Raw genomic sequence first — 25,204 nt, 5'->3', positions numbered from 1 at the left:
CTTATAGTCTGGTAGAATAACTGAGACATTTAACATGTGAAGTTTTTCGTGAACTTGCTGATTTACAGTAAAACCATTAATTTTTAAGCTCATACAAGAGGAGAAAGGAACTCAGTGTATAACATATGTGGAAACCTCACAAAAAGTTATAAACGGGCCAACTGATGAACGGGGATTTTTTATTTGATTTAACTAACTAGAATCTTTTAGGGTTCAGCTTAATTATTTTTATTTTTTTTTCTCTTTGAGCCTTAAATTTTTATTTTGAGGTAAAACTACTCAATACATGATTAATCAACTACCTCAAATAGAAAAATATGTTTAAATTGATATATAACATTAAGATGTATGTGCCCTTTTTTATTGAATTAACATTGGAGTGATCATATCAAAAAAAATACAATCCCTCAAAAGAAATGAATTAAAACAAGAGACAAAAGTATTTGTCTGCTTTTTTATTTGAAGAAAACAAAATCAGTTCGCGAATCAAAATTTGAATGAAGACAGATAATGAATAAATATTAGTCATTAGATACCTTTAAAAGAACAGATTACTTTTAAAGAATGGAAAAATATTGAAAGTGAATATTAATGTTATTAAATATTGAAAAGTTATATTTATTTGGGAAAGTTCAATTTTCTTACAAGAAAAAAAAATTCTTACAGCAGCATATAAATTTTAAACGAAAAACTACTAAAATCCTAAAAGAATAAGTTTTAAATTAGTTTAGGCATTGGATGATAATTAAAGATTTACTTTTAATACTTGTTGAAAACTGCTGTTAACTAAATGGAAATTAATTTCTTGAAAAGTAAATTTGTAGAACATGGAAATTTTGATAAATAATTATTAAATAGCTTTAAGAAGTTGGTATACTTAATAAATTTTTTATATAAAAGAATTTTAATTATTTGAAAAATAAAATACTTACTCAAACTGGGCAATCAACAAACAACTTTAACAATAATTTTATTTTAATTCCATAAATTCATACAATTATGCTTTAAGATTTTTAAAAAAATTGCTGCAATGAATATTATTATTAATATTAGTACTATTTTTATCTAATGTGAAAAATTGAGATAAATAAGTTAGTTTATTATTTAAATTCACACGAACGATGAAAATTATAAATTTTTAAAAAAAATATTTTTTAACTCCGCAACTTTAAATTTCTTAAAAAAATTTTTATTGGTTTTTTACCCCTTCTTTTCATAAAACTGTTCTTCTCTTCCAAAATTATCTATAAATGTTTTAATAGCAAAAAAAAAATTCCCAGAAAAGCTTTTTTTTTTCTTTTAGATTTTCATTGAAATTACAAGAATTTATATCTGTAAAATAACATTATATGAATTTAACAAAAAATATTAAGACAGCAAAAGCAATATTTATTTAAACTCGAATCAATATAACATGGATAACAAACATGAATAATTAATATAGATGCATATTTTTTATTTTGAATTTACAAGTTTCATTTAATTAAACATGGTAAAAGTATTTAAGTTTTCAATGAACTGCAGTAAAAGATGGTGTAACCATGCATCTAACATACATTTGCATGGTTATAATAATAGTCTTTATTGCAAAACTGAATAAGTTAAAAGCACAAAGAGCAACCATAAAATTAGATAATCACAGAATGGCTGAGAAGTGTAACATATTATAAGAGTAAAACAAATAACAAACAAAAATAATTATGATGTTTAAAACAATGATAAATATCTAAACTTTTACACAAAAAATTTAAAATATTCAGCTTTAAATTTAAAATTACAAAATATTTTCATTGTGTTCTTCACCATTAAAAACATCAGCAACAAATGTTAAAAGTTACAGTATTGCAATCAGATACAGTATTGCAACATAAAATCGATGTTCAAATTAAACCTGAAAAGGTAGTTAATTAATGTAACGAAACAATCAGATAAAACATTTTGTAGAGCAGGTAATTTAAAACAATTTCAAAAAATATAAGACAAAAACTAAGCTAAATTTGCAAAAAGATATGCTATGTTTTACATAGCTTATCATTAATTTGTAGTTAAATATCATTGTAATGAATCAAATGAATTAAATAAGATTTAAGAGCATTTAGGCATACAAAAACAATCAACAGACAATGCTGAAATGAAATAGCTAGTAAACTCAGATACTTCTACAAACAATCACAAATTAGCGAAAAAAATTTAAAGAGAGGAAAAGTTTACTTATTTCAGTGGTCATGAAGAAAAAAAAACTGATACATTGAAAAACATTTAAGACAAAATTTGAAATAATATTTCTTTATACTTATTTATAATGCAAAACAATTAATTATTTCTATTTTAAGTTGAGTTAAAATAAAAATATTAAATACTGTTTTCACTAGGAAATGCTTGAAACTTGTAACATGAAAATCAATTGAAATTGCATTACATTTCTGTTAAAGTTACGTAAACCTTCAAATTTTTCATTACAAAAATGTGGGCTCTTTCTTTCCTAAACTTAGATATAGTTTCAAAGCTCCATCTTTCTGTACATTTGTATCTGACAATTTTTATGAAATCTCAACACAGAGTAAAATTTAGAATCTTTGCATTACTAGCAATGAAAAAGGATGTAAAAATATGTTAAGAAGAGTAGTGTTGTATTTTAAATCCACCGGTTGAAAAAAAAATCAAAATTTATACAGCATTGGCAGAATTCTATGTGCTGATAAGGAGGATAAACAGTAGGCATAAAGTATTTGAAAATATTGGATTAAGAATGTGAAAATAAACTAAATATAGTCCACAATAAGAGGTTTAACTATAAACTACAAAAAAAGATAAGACTATAATCATCCTAGTAGGATGGAAAAAATAGAGAATGTTTTTTTTAGTTAAATGAACATTTTGTTGACAGACTAATTCGCTTTTAAGAAAAACACAATTCAAAAGATAATATTTATAATTAAAGAGCACAAGAAAGATCAAAATAATAATGCCACATTGATTGACTAGACATCAAAAAATTTGCAACAAAAGTAAAAGCATAATACTAGAATGAAACTTAGAACGTTACAAATAATCAGGGTTAATTGATCAGAAATATCACAAACAATTCAGTTTAATACATACTACAATTATAAACATAAACACTAAATTCTAACAAAAACATAAGTTACTGGTGGACAGCACATTCTACTTCTAAATAAAAATTTAAACAAATCTTTTTTTTTTTCAGCATCATTTAAAATATTCAACTTTTTAATGAAAAAAAATCAAGTGCAAGAAAATTAATATAACAGTTATATAATTTAAAGTTTAAACTTTTCTACAATATATGAAATGGATAAGTAAAACCAGGGTCAGCAGCAAACTAACATATAAGGGTGGACATAATGAATGTTGAAATTAATATTAATATTTAAGTTATCTTCTTGTTAGAAGTTATTAAAATTAAAAGTTTTAGTAAGTGTTTTATATTTTTGATTAAAAACGCTTGAGATTCATATTATAACTAAGCAATTTACAGCTATTATAAGATTATGTTTTTGTCTATCTAAAAAGTAATCCTATTTTAACAAATCACATTTAAGAACTGATTTAGACTTTCATTCCTTCTTGACAGTGAAATGTACAAGCTTGCTTAAATTGAAGTACATGACGTCAGAGGCAAAATCCTTTTATTCGAAAAACTTAAAATAAATATAATAAACTCAGACAATGGAGGTGTAAGATTAGAGCCGAAAATTCAGATTTATAATTTTCTGTTGAGTTCACTTTGATTGTAATTCTTACGACAGGTGTTTAAACCAAAGATGAATAACTTAATTTTAAAAATTTAATTAAAATGTTTTGTCTCGAACCCCCTATATTTCTGTTTGCAATTTTCCGCAGGGATAAATAAACTCATATTTTGAGAATATACAGTTTCAACCATGGAGAAATTATTAGTGTATTAAAACTATTTAACTCTAAAGATGGATGTTGAAGGAAAATTTGATGGAGATTTCTATGTATGTGTCTTAACTTTTGATGGGTTTGAATCCCGGGCAAGATATGGATGTTCTTTCATTGTCTGTACTATCTGTCTTTACTGTAGGAGCAACGTTGGCCCACCTAATATGGTGCTCCTGAAAGACTGGCCAACAAATCTGCCCTAATACACATAAATTGACAAATGTCAACCCAGGTGAGCATTTAAAAAAAAATCTGGTGTATATGTTATCCCTAAAAATCATTTAAAACAGATATGCTTTCAATTAAATCACCCTCTGTGAATGTTGAACAATTTTTATACATTTAAGCATACATTCAAGTGTTTGCCTCCATAAGAGTTTGTTAACATTTAGTTTGTCTTTGGTTATGTTATTCAAATTTAAACTGTTACATATTTTTGCAATAAAAATATATGTTTTAAACATAATTTAAACATATTTGTTAGACGTCAAATGTAGCTCCTTAGTTATCCAAATAGCCCTATAACTTTCCAAACTTCCACTGAAAGAGAATTAGTAACGCAAGAAAGCAGAAGCATTATAAGCTAGTGAGATTCATTCAGGCGCATAGGTGCTGAATTACAGACCGATAAACTTTCAAATGGTATAACTACTAATTCTCTTTTAAAATTTGTAGAAACAGGCTGAGAAATCTAATTGTGTAAGTAATGTTTAAAGCAAATTCCATCATTCACAAATATACATGACTTTGAGATTGTAAATAGTAAATATATTGTTTCAACTTTGAGTTTAAAATTTTATCATTATCATCGTAAAATTGAAAAAGGCATCAGAACTGAGATTCTTATGTATATAACATACATACTACTTTCAATAATATGACTCATACATTCTTTTTTAAAACAATCAAGAGAGAAATACGAAATTTAAAATTTATATGATTATAAATAGCAAAATTGGTTACTTGCAAAACTAGTTATTATTATTTAAAATATTCATTAAATGAAAGTAATGAGGGTAAATACAACTTAATAGATACTAAACATTTATTACATTTCTCTATGTTACTTTAAAAAATCTGAAATCTCTCTCACAAGTACTTAGAAAATATAAGCATAATTTCATAACTTAAACTGTATAAAACTTAAGAAATATTTTTTGAACTTTGAATAAAAAGTTTAGATAAGTTTAGTTAAGGAAGTTTAGATAAGTTTAGTTTAGTTTCAGTAAGTTTAGTTAAGGACAAAGTTTAACATATTACTTTTTTCAAAATAATTTTTTNGGGGGGGGGGGTACAGTAATAAAAAATTTTCAAATTTTAATGAAAAATCTACAAAAATTAATATATGTTTTTAAAACTTGTGATAATAATCTTTCAAGATGCATTGAATCAATATATGGCAATTTTCGTATTATTATTCCAAGGACTGTATCATAGAATAGCAATGCTTTTAATGCAACGAGCATAAATCTTTAAACATAATTATAGATCTTTAAGTTTTTGAAAATAATGATGAAAATGCATTTTTTATTATTAAAGAGAATCCTTAAATACTGTAAATTTTACTTAGACTTAAATACCCCAATTCTTGATTCTTAGGTTTATTCACAAGTAGGCATCTTATATAAAGTCCTAAAACAATTATAACAGAGTCTCAATGTGGGCAAATCTTATAATTTCACACATGAAAATTTTGACAGTTTTAATAAGTATGTTAAATATTTCATAGCTTTAGTTTCAACAACTATGCTTTCTGACTTAAGTTAATTTTCAGAACTTTTATTTTCTTAACTAACTTTCTTGGAAGCAAAAACAAGTTTCTGCAATGGGAAAAAATGCAGCAAGATTTGAAATATAATTGAGAAAAAGAAGAAAAAAATAAGAGTTTAATTTATATTTCAACTCAATACATCATAAAAGCTTTGAAAAGAGAACAGTCTTTTAACAGTTCACTTATTTTTTCCAGCAAGGACTATTTCAATGAATGCTATCAAAACATCAATAAAATGTTAATGGAAGAGAAAACAATTCAAAAATTTTTAACAGCCATTCAGATACTTAGCATAGCTTCATTTTGTAATAATGTTTAGCTGAATATATAGCTGCACAGCAGCAAACAATGCCTTGCACAACATTGAACAGGCATTTAAGTATTACACATTTATACATTTAAATAAATGATGGAAGACAGAAACTTAAATTTTTCTGTGACTAGAGAATTATTTCTTTATACATGCCAAATCTTAAAATAAATGCAAAAAAAAAACATATCAATAAAGAACTATAATATATACATGAATTACAAAAATTTGCTAATTATAACTTAAATAAATAAATATTTTTGCTTAAAGTGCTGCACACAAGATATTTTATACTTAACACAATCTTAAAAAATATATATATGAATATTATTTATTAGTTTCAGCAATTTACAAGTACTGTAAAAGAAAACTAATATGATCACTTACTGCTAAAATAATAAATAAATTTGATAAAAACTGGGAGGAAATAATGACGTGTGGAAAATGAATAATTGGGAAATAAGTTATTAATTAATTGTAAGTTAATATAATTATATATAATAAAACATACATAATAAAACATATATAATAAAATATATGAATTCACAAAGTTTAATTATAGCAGACTTATGGAAAATACCAGAATTATTTAATTAGGTTGCAGAAAAAAGTTCACATTAGAAACATAAGAAGACAAAAATATTTAAAATTCAAGATTATAATAAGAAACACAATAAGGTAAAATAACTATAGTTGATATTCAAGACATTTTAAAGAATTAAGGTAGATACTCCATTTTCATACCGATGTGTGCAAATGTTTATTTCTATTCTTTTTCTTCTTAGAAGACTTATCTTGAATAATATTAATGGGATCCGACTTGGTAATTTTTTGTATCTGAAAAGAAATAAAACATAATTTCACAGAAAGTAAAAATAATCACTATTTTACAGCACATTAATTCGTTTTGGGAATCAAAATTATGGATAAAATTTTAAAAAAAACATTGAAAGAAAACTTTGTTAGGTAATTATCTAAGTCTAAACATTAATTTCCAACTCAATTTAGCATCAAATTACAGTATTAAAAAGAAATATTTCAAACTCTTTAATGAGAGCAAATCTACATAAGTATATGATTTCATTAAGGAAATTAAATTTATTTACTATTATGTTGTATTCAACCTCTAAATTTAAAGGTTCTACGTCACTATTTATCTTTCAAATCTACCTAACATGCTATAAACAATTTTAGATATTTCAAAACGCAAAACCAAGAACTATCAATTTTATACTGCAAATAAAACACTCTGTGTACAATAAATCACACATCGCAAGTTCTAGTATTACTTACATACTAAACTTAAAACAAACATACAAACTTAGATAATTTTTGATTAAAATGTTCACAAAACTAAAAATGTAATGCATGGTTTAAATGAAAAACTAAGTTGCTTAGAATGTATGCATACATAAATTATAAATTTATTCAAGACCTATGCTTATTCACAGCAGCGATTCCAAGCACAAGAAACAGAGCATTTTAGTTCATATTTAGCTGACAGATTACATTGAAAGTTTCTCACAAATAACCAGCAAAGAGAAAATCTCAATAAAAAAAATTGTCTGCTTACCTGTCAAAGAAAAGGAATGATCTTTTACAGATCAAAGGATTCGATCAAAGGACCATTCACAGCATCTCTTAAAATTTTATATTTTCATACCTAACTTATTAGAAATTCTCTTGAATCCAAAAATTTGATTAATATATGATATCAAAATTATAATAATTCAAAAACCTCATAGATATTTAAATTACCCTAAAAAGTCGCATCATAATAATTGAGGCAATCAAATTCGATCCCTTATTGGTTATTATGTCCCATGTGCTGAATGAAAACATACCCCCTTTGTCTGCTAAAGCTATTTTAATGCTCTTTTGATTTTGATATTACTTATATCTTATGATCGTTTCTTGTATACTATTATTTACAAATTTTGTGAAATGGAAGAAATATTTTAAGAACTTCAAACTATTTATTTATCACCAATCTAGACAAAGAAAAGATAATGCAGTTCATAGCTAATCAAAATTTCTTTTCAGCAGAAATAAGAGATGTGAAAGTTCAAATAAAATTTTATTTTATTCCCTTTATTTTTAAAGAAAATAATGTTCAATTACAAAGCAATTTCTCAATTAAAATCAGTGGTCTGTTGGATGGAAATATTTAGATATCGGGTTGAAGATTTTACGCATTCGGTATTGCATTTAAGGAAATCAATGCTTTCATAAATCTCGTCAATTGAAAAATAATTATATTGAAATCTTTTTTAGTCATTTCCTTCAAGGGGATGCCTTGCAATTGCATTCGCATCATGGATTGTGGTCTGGCTATGGAGAACACTTTTTAGTACTTTTGGTAATAAGACTTCTTAGGAGAAAAATATTAAAAAATTAAGCTTGTATCTGTTTTTACAATATTTTCAAATTTGTAAAGCAAAAACATTGTGTTTTTTCTTTTCTTTTTTCCTTCTCTTTTCTTTATTTTCTCAAATTAAGTCTCCTTTTAAACTTTAGGTATCAAGATGTATCAATTTGTAATTTTTTTTCATTAAAAACACAAAAGAAGTTTTTTAATTAATGATCTATCCCACAGATAATCACTTGGAAATCCTATGCCTTCCTCACTCTCTTTATTTTATTAAACTAAGAATGAGAATATTCTACTCACAAAGATTTAATTCAACAGCCAACACTAAGTTTTTAAATGGGACCACATTTATTGATTTTAAAATCATTTAATGGAACACTGATTCAGACCTACAGTGATCAACTAACTTTAGATTTAGATTTACAACATCAATTTCCTTGAATATTTTACAACACCAAACTTAAAAAACTAATACTTGAAGCTGATTTTTAGCATCATTTCCATTTATTGGTAGGTTAAATTTATAAAGGTTTCCTGAAAATATATTCATCTGCTGAGAGCGTTTACAACTTTTTTTAGAATCTTAAAAGAATTTGACATCACAAAAACTATGACTTTACAAAAAAAAATGACCCACAATGCTACTCATGCCATCAATAGGAATATGGAGATGGCTACAATAAGGAATATGGAGAAGAACAAAAAGCTGTTGAGCAGGTCCTTTTCATATGGCTCCTAAGGAATCTGGAAATTTGGGACCATGTGGAGACTACCACTGATTAAACAAGGTAATAAATCCTGACAGGAAAAAAATGGTAACTAAATCAATTGGATTATTTAAATTTCTTCAAATATCTTTTAGTCTATGTAATGCAACAGAAACGTTTCAGAGGTTCATCAACAAAATTCTATAAGCTGGACTAATTTATTCCACTTTGGAAGACACATTAACCACATCCATAACTAAAAATTAGCAAAAATTGTATCAGCAACAAATGTTTCCTCATTTTTGGGAATATGGTATTGTCATAAACTTCTCAAAATGTGAGATTGGAAAACTGGCAGTTACATTCCTAGGATTACAATTTTCTCATGATGGTATTTGCCTAGTGTATAAAAAAGTTAAATCCATATTAAAATATATTTTTACAACTACAAACTAAACAAAACTATGAACCAACCAACTACACTACAAACCAACTTCCCTCTTCCAAACAAAAATCTAACATACAGGATAAATTTTCAGTAATCATTAAAAAATTACACATGCTAGATAACAAAATCAAACTAGATTATGTCCAAACATCCAATTACGAAGGGATACTGGAAATTAAGGACAATTTCTAGGTCCATTATCTAAATTAGATTAATGATTGATATCTATATAGCTATCAAATATTGGTGCAAATGATTGATTAACTTATAGGCAAAATAGATAATAAAAATCACACGGAAGTAACTGAACACATTGCTGGGGTCGCAAATATTGCTTACTATTTGAAATATAATAACAAATAAAATTACTTCAGAATTATTAGCTGAAAGTGATGGAAAATCTTTCTCTGATTCCAATGAGTAAATCTCTCTGGTTTTGAAGACTTTTGTTTTTTTGAAACATCTTTTCTTGCAACTCTCCTCCTTGGGACTAAATTAAAAAAGGAATTTAATCAATTTATGCAGAAAAAACATTCTGGAAATAATCTAAAACTAAAAAAATGTTACCTTGTTTCCCCATGAAGAAATGGGCATGTTACACCTTTAAAGCAGTCACCTTCTTTCCAAAACCTACAAGTTATAGTCGACACATCGTGGGAGTATTTACAATCATTTCGAAAGCAATTTCCTTGTAAATAAAAGCTACAAGGCTTTTTCATAAAGTAGTGATCTAGAGAAGAAAGAAAGCAGTTTAATAGATAGAAAAGAATAACATTAAAAGAATAAAGCAGAGTGCAGTTGAAAGCTGAGGACAAGATTTGTACTTTCTATTGATTTCCAAGAGCATTTACGCTTTTGTTCTCATTGTACTTTATTACATAGAACAGTTATCAATGAATGCAAAAAGAATAATTTCATTAATGCAATAAATTTAAGAACCTCAGAGTTAGCTGGCTTCAAGGTGTGAAACAGGGATTCTCAACCTCTTTTTGTGGTGGCACACTTTTAACGATTTCGAAATTTGACGGCACANTTTCAACATTTTTGACAGTGAGGTTTTTGACGTGACGGTTTAAACCATGGTTTAAACTGTCAAAAACCTGCCAACCCTGGTGACAATAATTTTGAATGTGAAATAAAATAATATGTACTACAAAATCACATTTATTAAGAGATTGATTATTTCTTTCAACTCACTTATTATTAGTTAGTAACAGTTATTTATTTTTTTGATAGTTATTAATTGTTAGCTTATTTTCTATAGTTATTAACTGTTAGTTTTTCTTGTTAGTTATCCTTTGTTAATTTCCTTTAAAACTATTAATTGAATAGCTTACTTTAATGATTAGTTTTTATTTCAGTTTGAAAGTTAATATTTAGCTTTCTTTCTTTTGTTAATTAATAATTTTAATCGTCATTAAACTTTCTACTTATTTCAACATTTTTTTTAAAATTGCCAACATTCTTCTAAAATTGCCAAAGACAATTTAAACACTTCCTTCTCATTTTAATTTATTTTAAGATTGTCAGAGACAATACAATCGCCGGCAAAGATGTTCACTCTGTTAAAGTCTGGAAAAATTATAAAAAGTATATATATATAATACTATGTACCGTATTTGTCGGCGAAAGCGCCGCTTCGTCGCAAGCGCCGCACCCCAATAAAAATGAAATTTTTTAAAAAAAATTTATAGTAACCGCCGCTCTGGCGCAAGTGCCGCAATGACGCTAAACTGCGCATATCAGCATCCTTTTAGAATAGACCTTTAAATTACCATTTAGAATATCTGTATAATAAAAAATTTAATTTTTTTATGCGTTTTATAAAGTAAAGTTTTAATTTCTAAATTATAATAAAAAATTTCTTTTTCAGTAAAAAAAAAGCAACAAAAAAAGTTTTCTCTTTCAGCAAAAAAAAGAAGGAAAAAAAAGAAAACAACAAAAACTATATAAAATAAAGTTGTTCTTACCAGTTGGCACCGCACCAAAAAACAGAAGAACAGCAAAAAAATATTTATATGTTCAGCAGCTGAATTAGTAAGACTGAACTGATTACAGAAATCCGTAGAACAATGTCATAAGAAAAATAAAATGAAAATTTATTAAAAGAAAGATTTTAAAATTTATTACCGTTAACAATTTGAGGAAAAACTAATACATAATAACGAAACAGCTAATAATAACGAAATAACTAATAATAACAAGAATAAGAAATAACTAAACAGGCCCCAAAAAAATTCTGAAGAAATGAGCGAACGGGAAATAAGTTTCACTTTCACAATCTTTGAGGGTGGAATTTTAGTGAGTAGAATGCCCTCTCCTTCAATGGAAATAACCCAATGTGACTCAATATTTAAAAGGGGTTGGGGAAAAGAAAAGGGTATGGGACCCCTAATCCAGCATTCCAAAATTTGGCACTTAATCTGATCTAATCTTTTTTTTTAATTTTTTTTTTTAAGAAATTTATATTGATAAGACAAAAAAAATCAGCTATATTCTTTTTATTTGGAATTTTATTCTGTTGAAGTAACTTACTTTATTTTATCTTTTAAAAATAAAAAAGCTTGAAAAAAAAATTATAAATCTGTGTCAAAAGAAACATCTGTTTCTTAAGCAGTTTAAAATAAAGTGAGAAGTAAAAACACTTGCATTTCCAATGAACAAAATAAAGAAATGGAAGTTGGAAAAAACTGATCAATCAATCTTGACAGCTGTGCTTGTGCTTTACCCCCAAATTTCCCTCTTCTGTTTGACCATAAATTGGCCACACCCAGTTGACATTGAAACTACCACGTGGACAACAAAATGAATTCTATCCCTTTTGCGGTTTTTTATTCGATTCATAATTTTTTTTTATTTTGCCGCTTTTTATTTTTTCTTGTTAATTGTTGCTTGCTTTTTTTTTTTTTATCGTTATTAGTTTTTAGCTTGTTTTTTGTTGTTATTCATTGTTAGTTTCTTAGCATTAATTGTTAAAAAAAATTTTTTTTTGTAGTTCCCTGTTAGCTTTTTTTTTTTTTCTTGCGAGGTAAGCGTCTTTTGTTAAAACAAAATGTTATCTAAAAGAAAAAACGAGAACTATGATCTCGCTCCAAAGAAGAAACGATTATTTCTTCTTCATAGGATTCTGATTATTTCTTCTTGATTATATTATATAGAATATTATTTTGATTAGTAAAATTTCTCTTAAGATGTGCCAGTTTTAAATTCACCCCATCACAATCTACGATCGAAACTTGACTAAATTTCTTGGTTTTTCTGAAATTAACAGTGGAATTGAATTATAGTAATATTTGGGGGCCATATTGGAATTTCCAAAAAAAATCCGAAGTGCGGCATTTCGTCAGTCCCGTGAGTGTCGGATTTAGGGTCCTTTTCTGTTCGCTCAAATTACAATTGCCAAGGCGCTTAATAGATTTCTAGCTTGCGATTTTTCCTCAAGCTGGGGGTGGATACAAGATGCATACCTTTTAAATTTTCTCCTCATGCGATGTTTTTTTTTTAATTATTATTTCGTTTAGTTATTTTCTTACTGGTTGCTGCCGAAAGTTTGCTAAGAATTGGCGATGTTCTGCAGCAGATCGAGATATACGGGCGAATATTTCGTCGACTTCGTTATTAATTTTTTTTAATAGTCTTTCTCTCAGAAAATTAATAAAACTTTAATTGACAAATTTTTTGGCTACTAAAAAATATTTCGTCGGAAACGCCGCTGCATCGGAAGCGCTGCATGTAGGGAAAAAACATCTTTTTTTCGATAGCGCCGCGGCTCTTTCGCCGAAAAATAAGGTATGTATATATAATATTATATATATATGTACACTTTTCTTTAATTTAAACTTTACTCGTAATAAAAAAAAAGCATTATTATTTTTATTGTATCATTTCTAATATTTGGCGGCACATTTTAAGAATTTGGTGGCACACAAAAGTGCTGCGGCACAGCGGTTGAGAATCACTGGAGTAAAATGATATGTAAAATAATTTTGTACTAAAATAATAAATAAATTCTAAGTCCCGAAACAATTTCATATGATATTTTTCAATCACATCGTTATTTTTTAATAAGGGGAAAAAAACAATAAAAACTTTTTTTGGCCATATTAAAAACTGCGGAATTTTGTTGAATATCTTTAAGGATTTTAAAAATGTTTTGGATTTTTACTTATCTCAAATGAAAGAGAAAACTTTAAAAAAACTTCATACATGATATATTATATTAGCATACAATTTTTAATATATTAGCATACAATACATAAAGATACCAAAACAATACATGACAAAAATAGACTGTTAATAAATAGTTTTGTCTACTAAAAAAACTTACTTTGCTTTATATTTTTGTCCATGTAATTTGTTGATGAAAGTGAAGTTGATAGGTAAGAGTCATCTTCACATTCAGTAACATTAAATTGATTTTCCAACTTAGTCTCTTCAGAGGCTGCAAGCTCAAATTCTGTGCTCTGAAAAACAAAATTTTATGATACAAATTTAGAAGTTGACTGTATGATAAAAAAGACAAAGAAATCAATAAAAGTTTTTAAAAAAATATTCAAAATTTCCTTAGTTATATAAATATTAACTCATTAAAAAAAGTTAATTGAAATAACCTGATTTTAAATTTTTAAAAATTGCAAATCATTTAGTTGAGAAGAATAGGAAATATGCAATGATGCCTCAGATAGAATCCTGAACCAGACAACAAATAGGTTAGCTGGTTGAATGAGAACTCAACTGCACAGTGGTAAAAAAAAATTATCACTTTCAATAACTTTCGTTCTAATGATCCGGTTTTTAGGTACTAAGAATCAATCTTAATAGTTTCTGGGAGTGACTTCAAATATGCTAATTACTTAAAGCTAACTATAAATTAAGTTACGAAATCAGATACAAAAACACTTCCTCCGAATAAACACAGATTTTTTTTTTACTTATTTCGATTCCTCACCCTCAAAGTAGACAACATTTCGAAAAGATTGGATCTTCAATTGAGGGGGGATTAATAAGTTATATATATTTGACGATAGTTCCAAAAAACAGTCAAGCAAAGTCACTGCCACAAATGAATATTTCAAGATAACCTGTAGACTAACACGGTGCACCTTAACTAAAATTAAATAAAATGCTCTTACACCTAGAAAATTAGAAGATATTTGAATTTACAGTGTTCTTAGATAACAAAAATCTAAAAATTAAAATAATCTGTGGAGAGATTTTTATGATTTGTGATTTAAAATTAAGAGGATATATAAAATGTTGAAAAATTTTAAGTTGTTTAAAAATTTTGACTACGTATTCGTATTAGTAATTATAAAATATGTATTAAAGAAGATAGATATAGTATTCCAAATCTATGCATACGTATGTATATTATTGAAATTGTATCAATTATTGAAAAAAGAAACTAAAAAATAAAATATAATCACATTAAATACAATCACAATCTGATGTATAATCAAATTCTATCAGAAACATGCTTTTATAAAACTCTACATTCATTGAATAAAATGTTTTTTATTCGATAAAATGTTTTAGTTAAATTTCTTTACAAAATACGAATAAATATTTAGACGACTAAAAGAGAAAGATCATATTTTATGATTAAAGTAAATAAATAAAAAGATAAGCAATTGGTAATTACATTACATTTTACATTAAGTCAAGTTCCTCGTAACTTAACCACATTTAAATATTAATCACCCTTGCTTGAGAAAACTATCTCAGATAAGGAGGTTGTTCTAGCGATATTCATTGACATTAAAGGTGCATTTGATAAAGTCCCTGTTGAGACTATCATCAATGGACTTAAAAACAGAGGCATAAATTCGGTAATCGTCAGGTGGATAGCCAATTTGCTATCCTCCAGGTATGTTTGTTCCTCTTTACTGGGTACAAGCATGAGAGTGCATGCAACCTCAGGATGCCCTCAGAGAGAGGGTTTTGTCCCTTATCCTATGGTGTATGGTTATGGACTTTTTGTTAGTTCGGTTAACTGATCTTGGCATTCCCTGTGTCAGGTATGCTGATGACGGTGTTATTGTTGTCTGAGGTAAGCATGGCAAGACAGTCTCTGATATCATGAATAATGAACTTCTAGAAATAGCTAGATGGTGCTCTGACTCTGGCTTATCTGTCAACCCGTACAAGATAAGTTTTTTAGCCTTCACAAGAAAAAGGCATCTTGATCTAGGTAATGTATACTACCTAGACTATAAATTGGAACTCATGGAGAAAGTAAAGTTTCTAGGGGCTTATTTTGACTCCAAACTTAATCTAGAAATACTATTGGTAGAACCTGGGGATTATCCTCCAAAATAGTCTACTGGATATACTCAATGACAATTAGTCCTATTATCACATACGGCGCAATCGCCGGCGGTCAAGGACTAGATTGAGCTCCACCAGGTCTAATCTAAATAGACTACAAAGAATGGTCTGTGTAGCCCTGCCAGGCTGCCTTAGGACCACTCCCACAGCTGATCTTGAGAGCTTATTTGGGCTTCTTCTATTGAACTTATGTGTTGAAGTTGAAGCTCAGACAGGCATGAAGCGTCTTACGTACCTTGGCTTGTGGAAAGAGTATTTCAAACACTTGTCATGAGGTTATCTTGTTTCACATGTGATGGATATATTATGCCTAAAAATTATTTATGTCTCTATGAAAAGTTATTTATGTGATTATATGTCACTATGATACGCTTTTCACAAGCCTTTTAAGATCCAATTTCTTATTAGAGATTAATGGTTTAATTCTCCTCGGTTGCTTAAAGGCAAATATCTAATATGGTACACTGATGGTTCAAGGCTTGGTCTCAAATCAGGAGCAGGAATTTATTGCTCCAATGATGGTACCAAACTTCACTTTCCCTTGGGAAGCTATGCCACTTTTTTTTAGGCTGAGGTCTATGCCTTAATCTTGTGCTGTAAGATATGCTTAGAAAGGGGATATCAAAATATGACTATCAGCATCTGTTCCGACAGTCGAGCTGCTCTCCTATCACTGTCAAAATGTAAATTCACCTCTTTGCTAGAGTGGGAATGCTTTTCAGTCCTCTGTGACCATCTACTCATAACAGGGTATACCTGCATATGGATATTCTTGGAAATGAGCTAGCTGATGAAGGAGCATGGGTGGGCTCTAGTGCAATTTTCTGGGGCCCTGAACCTGGATTGGGAATTTCTCCCACCTCTTTTAGGGCATGTATATTCAAGGTCTATGGCAAAATTGCCCATGAGCAATGGCGCGTCGTTGACGGTCAGAGACAAGTCAAGGAGCTGAATCGTGACTGTCCTATTGTACGTCAAAAAGAGCTTTTAAAGCTTAATAGAAACAGTTTGAGGAAAATCATTGGTCTTCTTACTGGACACTGCATCCTCAGGAGACACCTATACATAATGGGAATTGAATCTAATTCTCTTTGTCGAGTTTGTCATCTTGAAGAAGAGACATTACAACATATACTTTGTGTTTGTGAGGTCTATTCTGTTCCGATTTGAGCATTTGGGGCAGCATTGCATTAAAACCTGGGAACTGCAGGATGTTCCTGTAAGGTGTTTGCTGCATTTTATTTCAGCTTTAGGGCTTTCATGCTAATCATGATTTAGGGTTTGGGTACAATAGACCTCTGCTCGATGTGCCCTGCTCTTTGGAGCTGCTCAGCCTCGAAGTCTAATATTAATCGCCCCATTTAAATATTTCTTCAATGTAGCCAAATTATTTTTTAAAAAAGAATTCATTTTTCTCGGTTTCTACTAAATAAAAACAGCTGAAACTTTAGATTTTTCAACAGAAAAAATATGTAGATTAATATGGTATAAAAAAGTTCATACCTCATAATTCAAAATTTTTTCTTTCTCAATTAAATTAAATAATAAAAAATAATAAATAATTATTAAAAATTATTTTTGGTATGAATTTAACTTAGGGTAAATAAGTTTTATGAGCAGGTGCATTTTTTTTAATAGCAATTCATAATAATATGACTAAAAATGCAAAAAGTGAATTTAACACTATGGGGTCCAAGCTTTGGATCACTCCCGTGACCAAATTATGGGGGCCATATTTCCCAGATTGTGGCGCTACCCCCTATATTTTGAAGGTTAGGAATCCAAGCATGTAAAAAAATATATGTTTATTCAGAGAAAGTATGTTTTTGTGTCTGATTTTGTAACTTAATTAATAGTTAGCACTATATAATCAGCATATTTGAGGTCACCCCCAGGAGCCATTAAGATTGACACTTAGTATGTGAAATCAATAATCCTAAGAATGAAAGTTATTCCACATGATAACTTTTTTTTTTTTTACACTGTACATTAAGAAACACATTTTCCCTGAAGAAAACAATCTGATTGAGAACCTTTACTCTGGATCCATAAGTAAATACAAACATGTTAAAAAACAATTTTATCAATTTTCTTTTCAGAAAAAAATATTAAAAAATTTTTAGTTATATATTAGAAATAGAATTTTCTAAATTAGAATGATTTTATAGAATGATATAGATTTACACTGACATTCATTAAACTAAAACAAAACATTTGTAGTGTATATATCACTACAAAAATATAATTCCAATTCAATGGTATATAAGACATGTGAACTCCATTCTATGGTGAGGTACCTTTTCATAGATGACAGTTGACATGGTCAAATTCTACTCTCTCCACTTAGTGTATCTACCACTACACATTTATAAAATAGCTGATGGTACCGTCTTTTGCGAGTTGTTTACATTGCCCCATTGAGAGAAATTTCACTAAGCCATGCATTCCATGTGTTGTTCATTTAGACCATTTTATCATCAAGTTAAAACAATGGTTATTAATATTGATTCAACTTAAAATTAGTTCTATGCTTTCAAATAAATCAAACTGAATAATGGTTTTCAAATGTATTGATTTCCATTTAAAATGTCTTTCTTAGCAGAGGGAAATGCTCTATTACAAATTAGAATTTCAATTAAAATATGTCAATATTTATTCTTCAAGAAGGCTTACATTAAAATTAATTTTATTTTGATTTTAGATCGACTTTTTTGAGTTGCAATAATCACTCAACTACCTAATAAGTTATCAAATTTATCCACACTAACCCCATAGTCTGTCCACACAACCCCAAGTTGTGGGACAATTGTGTTTTACTACATAATTTTATAATTACAATTTTATCTATAAAAAAAAATTCTACACTAGTAATTTTATTATGTATAAGATTGAAGATAATAATAGCACAATGACAATGAAATGTAATGTAAAAAAGTAATAAAATGCAAAAAAATAAAGAATTATTAATTTAGCACTATTAAATTAACTTACTGAGGAATAGGAGTCTTCAAAATAAAAGTTGGAGTCCCAATCTGCTTTATTTTCATCATAAGTCAAACTGTCAGATATAACTGCATCTTTGCATTCAGGTGGCATATAATATGATGATTCGGTGCTCCAAACAGTTTCATTCACATTATTCGTTTGCAACAGTTCTGTATTTAAGTTTTTTAAGTCAAAAATCCTTTCTTCAGCAAATTCAGAGAAACTATCATTACTAAATTCAATATCAAATGGTTCAGGTTTCCAAATATTTAACTGAGAATCATACAGGTTTTGGAGATCTATTTCATCAAATCTACTTTTGTATTGTTCAACATTACCTTCACTTTGAATAAGTTTTTGAATAATTGGATCACTAACTAAATTTGAGAAATTTGAACTTTTAAACTCAAAATTTTTTAAGTCATTATTAATATCCCAAGTTTCAGGGAGATTTATTATTTCATTGTCAAAGGTTGGATCTTTTTTAGATGTTAAATCATTTAACCAAATATTTTCAATAGCACTTTGATCATCTCCCCAAAAGAAAAGCCATTTCTTATCATTTAATTTTGGATAATTTTCTGAAAGCTCGGTACAAGGCTCCCATGCTGACTTCACAGGAGCCATATACTCAGTATATGGCTCCCAGTCTGACTTCAATGAAGAAAGATCGCAATTACTCAATTTGTATTTGCTTAGCCTGGTAATGCTTTCAGTTGCAATATAATTATGTATATCTCTAAATGAAGAATCGCCAACATTTGAAAATAAAGGAATTGAACTATAAGTATGATTTTTAACAGTAGGGGGCTCTCTCAAAAAACTTTTAAATTGTCCTAAACTGCTTTGTGAAAACTTTTCTGTTTTCTTCAAGTCACAGATAGAGCTTTTTAATTCATTAGAATAAAGTACGTGTGAACTTATAAAATCATTAATTACTTTAGTATTATCAACTACATCATGATCATAATTTAAACATACTTGACTGAAAACTAGTGCATTGTAATTTTCAACTTGCAATCCAGAAAATAAAATAATAGCTTTCAAATAAGCTTCAAAAAGTAACTTTGTTGAAAGTTTTTGATTGATGACAGCATAATTTACCACTAATGTACCATTTAAAAGTAAGCATTCTTCTATACTTTGAAAATATTTCAATACAATATATTTTTTGCTATTGATATTTTTACTACATTCAGTTTTTGATGAAAAAAGTAGTTTTAATATACTTTCTACATTATCAGAATTAGCATTAACACCAGAAAAATTTAATAAAGCTTCAGATTTTGTTTTATATGCATAATTTAAGTTTTTAATAGAGAATATAAAAAGGTAAACGAAACTAATGCCAGATGCCGGAAATATGAATGTTAAAGCTATTCCTTTAATTAAATAATTCAAATAAATATTACTCTGCATTTCTCGGAAAATTTTAATAACATAACACTCAACTTTCTCGAGAGTTTTAAGAGAGAGGGTTAGCCCATTGAAAGCAATGTTGTTAAAAACTGACAAGGAAGTCCACAAAGGTAATTTGAGTTTCGGTTTAATATCACGATTTTTCAGTTTCATTCGTATAAACTGATTAACTAAAAGCTTAAAAGTTTGAGCATTTAGAGCGTTTCCTAAACTTGAAATAAAATTATCGATATCAATACCTGAACATTGAATGAGAGCTTTATCATGGTTGATTATTAATGAACTATCAGTTTTGTAAACATTTTTAATGGTTTTTAAGAATTTATATGGTATTACAGGCTGATTACAACTTTTCACCGAGAGTAAACGATTTGGAGAATGAACGGTATTATTTTCAAAGCAATATGTCTTTCTGAAAGGTTTTCGATCCCAGATACTATTGTTACAATTTTCAACAGATACATTTTCTTCAGAAGAACTGAGACAAGGGAAATCATCAAAGTATCTGAAAAAGAGTAAACATAACAATAAGAAAATATAAAAAAATTACTCAGATTTTTAGAATAATAGAACCATAGCAAATATTTTTAAAGCAGTTTAAAAAAAATCCCAAATCAATATTATGGTGCCTTTAAGACAATCAAAAAATTTTATTATAATGCTTCATAAAAATTTTCAATAATTGTTGCTACTCCAATTTTGACAATTTGAAAGGTTTAGGCTACAAATAATAATCTCCTGAAGTTATATCTTTATATGGATTGAGTTGATGGATAGAGTTGAAACAATATTGTACATTCAAGCTAATAAATAGCAACCTAAAGTTAGAAAAATATTAGTTTTTTAAAAAAATTTAATTCAATGTAAAAAAATAACCTTACTTTCTAAGAAACATTTTCAAATATATTTCAATGATGAAATAAAGCAATTAATTACTTATACTTAGATTAGAGTTTGCCAAGGTGGGCTCCACCACCCCCCCCCCCAAAAAAAAACCAGCAGGTTTTTTCAGATTGAGCCCACTTGAAAAAACTCATCTTTATACCTACCAAGTGGGGTTTTTATCACATTTTATCATTTTCAATCAATTTTTTTAGCAATTACCAAACCAAATTGTTTTTTGAAATTATCAACTTATTGTTTTAAAATTTTAATTTTTTATGCAAAATTATATGAAGTAAAGCATATTTCAGAAAACTAATTTTTGCAACAAAAAAATTGCATATAAATGAACAAAATACATGAAAAAAAGCCCCTATACCAGAAAATTAAGAAATTAGCTTATAACTTGTATAGATTACTTTGGATTTTATTTTTAATTCGTGCATAAAATTTCGCAAGCCTAGCTTGAAAATTTATAGAGATATGGACAACTTTATGAAAAAACTAATTTTTTTCGTATTACGTTTTTTGCTATATTTTAAAAAATAATCAGTAAAATTAAACAAAATTTTTAGAGCAATTTAAAATTAAATACGCAAATTTTGTTTTAAAATTTTAAAAAAGTTCACTGAAAACTATGCAAGGTATGTGCATTTATAGTAGTTCTTTTGTATTGTGCATGCGTGAAAAAAACTTGAAATTTTTTTCGTAATTTTTTAGTGAATTGTATTTGGCAATTTAAAAAAAAAATCTTATTTGAATATCTTAGAAACGAGAAACGTTCCAAGAAATTTTCTCTGCAGTTTCAGTATTTTTTAAAATAAATCTCAAAATGATCAGATACTTTTCTCAGATTGATACTTTTTTAGTATTACAAATGACACTACCTTATAGCTGGACAGTAAGGACAAAATAAAAATGGTTTGGTTTTAGAGCCTTCTATAAAAAAAAAGCTTGATTTTATACCCACTTTACCCAACCTGACACCCTTAAAAATCTCACATATCTTTGGGCGAAATTGAGTCTTTTCATGAGAAAACCCAAAACACGTACGTGGGCGACCACTAATTTAGGTTAAATGGGAATAAAAAACACTACTGCTCTATTGGCTTCAATAGAAATCATAAAATACATAATTAAAAGTATACAGACATACTTTTGAATGTCAGATGATGATGATGATGCAGGCCTGAAAAAAGAATTTTCAATTCTATCGCCACAAGTGCTTCTGTAAACCTTCTCCTTCTCACCTACTGAAAAAAAAAAAACATTGTGAGTGAGTATTTAATCCTTTGCCTCAAAAAGTAAATAGTTAATAGAATTACTTTTTCTTAATTATAACTCAAAACACTTTTTTTTAAGAAAATTGCACTTTTTATTGCTGATAAAATATTCAAATTTCTAAACTATCTTTGGTAAAGCATTAATCATTTCTGTCATAAAATATCAAAAGTAGTCCTTTGTGATAAAATTAGAATTGATCAAAAACAAGGTTTAAAATCACAAATAGTAAAATTTATAAAACACCTATATCATACTTGCCAACTTAAAAAAACTGCCATCAGTAAAACTTTTTTTACGAAAAATTTAAGACCATTCGAATTATTTAATAAGTAGCAATACACCACAAATGAATAATAAATATATTAATTATAGAATCTATCACATGATTGAATGTTGATGAAGTGAAAACCATATTGTCATTAAATTTTTTAATTGCACTTGTTAGAAAATGTACAGAAATATCTAATCAACCAACCATTTATCATCTCAAATTCTATTACAATTATTTCAAATTCTATTACAATGACGCTACTTTTTAAAAAAATTTTATATGCAAAATAAAATAGTTCTTTAAGGGTTTTCCTCAAAATCAACAGCAAAAGAGGATGCTGAATTTAAAGAAGCTGAAGTAGCCTTCTTTGCTTTAATTAAAAAATCTTTTTCAAACACTTGTTCGTGACAGATTTTAGAAAGTTTGGTTTTTAATATAAGCAGGCTTTCTAAAGTTTTATTAGACATAATTGTTCGCGATTCAGTACGGTTCTTTCTAACCAAACTAAAAATTCTCTCACATTCTGAATTTGAATGTGGTATGAGAAGAATTGACAATACAATGTTTCCCAATTTTTCATACTTAAACATGCCATCCGCACCTTTCATTTGACTTATCATTGACCACTGCACATCAATTGCTCTATCTGGAACAGTTATTTCACTCAAATCTTCCAACTGAAGTTGGCAAAACTGTTTCTGCAATTCATCCATTGCCGTAAGCTTGGTTTCATTACTTTTTGTTTTTAAAAGGAAGGGAAACAAATTTACAAAATATCTCACACTTTCAAAACTGGAGTTTTCAATTTTATTTAAGTCAGCAACTTCAGCATGTTTGAGTACTTGATCATTTAAAGGGAATTTCTTAATAATATATTCACAGGCAGTTATGAAATATTTGATAACAGCTGAATAAAACAATGATTTTTCTTCTTCCGAAGAACTTGAAATTAAGTCCATTGCTGCGTTGCCTATAACTAAATCTTGCTGATCTTTATGGTTGAAAGAAGAATGAAAATTGACACATGTTAACTCTTTTCCTTTAACCTCAGAAGGTTTAACAAACTTCGAAAAAAGTTCTTTCAACATATCCAAAAGAAGAGCTCTTAATCGATGAATTTGTGGGGAAGATGACTGTAAAATTACATTTACCTTTTCAAATGTAGGGATAACATTTAAAAGAAATAAACTAAAGCACTTATTCAAATCTGAAGATAAAAACATAAAAATTTTCTCTTCTTTGGATAAAGTTGAAGAATCTTTTTGAGCTTTATGTCTTTTAACAATATTCACAATTTCTTGTTGTGAACTTTTCCTTTTTTTATCATTAGTTGGGTCCTGCTTATGTGTCTTAGTTTCCACTTTAGGCTTATCCTTCAATTTTTCTACTCTTGTGTTGCTTTCTGTATCAACTACTTTTGGTATTTTGAAAAATGACAAAGTAGATGATACAGACACACTGGAAGTGGAAACTTCAGCTCTGAAATAACTTGTAAGTGGATCCCACTGATTAACCAAGCGTGTAAGACTTCTCCCTAACGATAACCAGCGAGTTGACACATGCTTAAGCACTTTTTGTGCTTCTTTACCATACATTTCCTGAAATTTCTTAAGAGAGTCCTTACGATTAACGCTCCTTTTTAAGTGGTAAAAAATATCTACCAAAACTTCATCTATCCTAACGGGAAAAGTTGCAGCAGCTTTTTCAGAGGCAAGATGTATTAAATGGCAGCAGCATCCAATTGATATTATGTGCTCATTTTCTTTTTCTAAAAATGAAATAACACCATTTTTCTTTCCCTGCATAACGGAAGCATTATCTGCACTGAATGCTATACAATTTCTAAAAGGAATGTCATATTTAGCAAACACATTTAAAAGAAGGGAGCTTATATTTTCACCTGTGGAGTTTCCTTCCAAATTTGGGATTGCCAATAAAGTACTTTCAATGCGTTGAAGATCCACGTTAAAATAACTCACCACAACTGGGTACAACTTATAATCAGCTTCGTGACTACCATCACATGCTGCAGTAAATGCTTGTTCTTGCAAATATTTAATAATTTCTGAAGTTCGATCCATAGCCATTTCATGGACAAGGGATGCAGTTTTGGTTTTAGCACATCCGTAACGTTTCGCAATTTCACTTTTCGGAAACATCTTTCGAAAAAGCGGACCCACATGGCTGGCGGCATTTAGCGGAACATTATGCTCAACTAAAAAAGAGGTAAACAATAACTCAGCACGCATTACTTCATCTTGGACATTATCAGGTGGCTTAAAAAATTTGCTTAGTCTTTGGTTATTTTCAGCGTTTTCAATGTTCTTGGCATGATTCGGTCCGGTCACGTGGCGATGTATATCATTTCTACCTCCGTGCGATATTAGAAAGTCAGAAAAACAAATCGTACAATAAGCATACTTTTCTCCTTTGTTTGATTTTTTTATGCATGGAAACTCTGCAGTATAAGAATTCTTATACGATTGAAAATAAGTTTTCTTC

The 25,204-nt window shown here is 28.3% G+C and overlaps 1 protein-coding gene across 2 annotated transcripts in view; it reads right to left on the bottom strand.

Moving 5' to 3' along the window:
• Positions 1-1,368: 1,368 nt before the first annotated feature.
• The window catches only part of LOC107452614 (uncharacterized), a 45,260-nt gene continuing 21,424 nt past the window's right edge, over positions 1,369-25,204 (bottom strand). Inside the window, exons 6-12 of one of the 2 annotated variants that reach the window (XM_071187578.1) lie at positions 22,304-22,400; positions 18,853-20,770; positions 13,862-13,997; positions 10,102-10,264; positions 9,904-10,024; positions 6,753-6,845; positions 1,369-1,891 (exon numbers count right to left, since the gene is read on the bottom strand). In XM_071187578.1, coding sequence (XP_071043679.1) covers positions 1,886-1,891; positions 6,753-6,845; positions 9,904-10,024; positions 10,102-10,264; positions 13,862-13,997; positions 18,853-20,770; positions 22,304-22,400 — 2,534 coding nt within the window. In that variant the 3' untranslated portion in view covers positions 1,369-1,885. Of the gene's footprint in view, positions 6,846-9,903; positions 10,025-10,101; positions 10,265-13,861; positions 13,998-18,852; positions 20,771-22,303; positions 22,401-25,204 lie in introns of both variants that reach the window. The other variant, XM_071187579.1, reaches the window with a different exon arrangement.

This window comes from Parasteatoda tepidariorum, chromosome X1 (genome assembly GCF_043381705.1).
Source record: "Parasteatoda tepidariorum isolate YZ-2023 chromosome X1, CAS_Ptep_4.0, whole genome shotgun sequence".
Lineage (NCBI taxonomy): Eukaryota > Metazoa > Arthropoda > Arachnida > Araneae > Theridiidae > Parasteatoda > Parasteatoda tepidariorum.
Note: the sequence above shows the minus strand (reverse complement) of the source record. Positions and strands in the feature narration are given on the sequence as shown.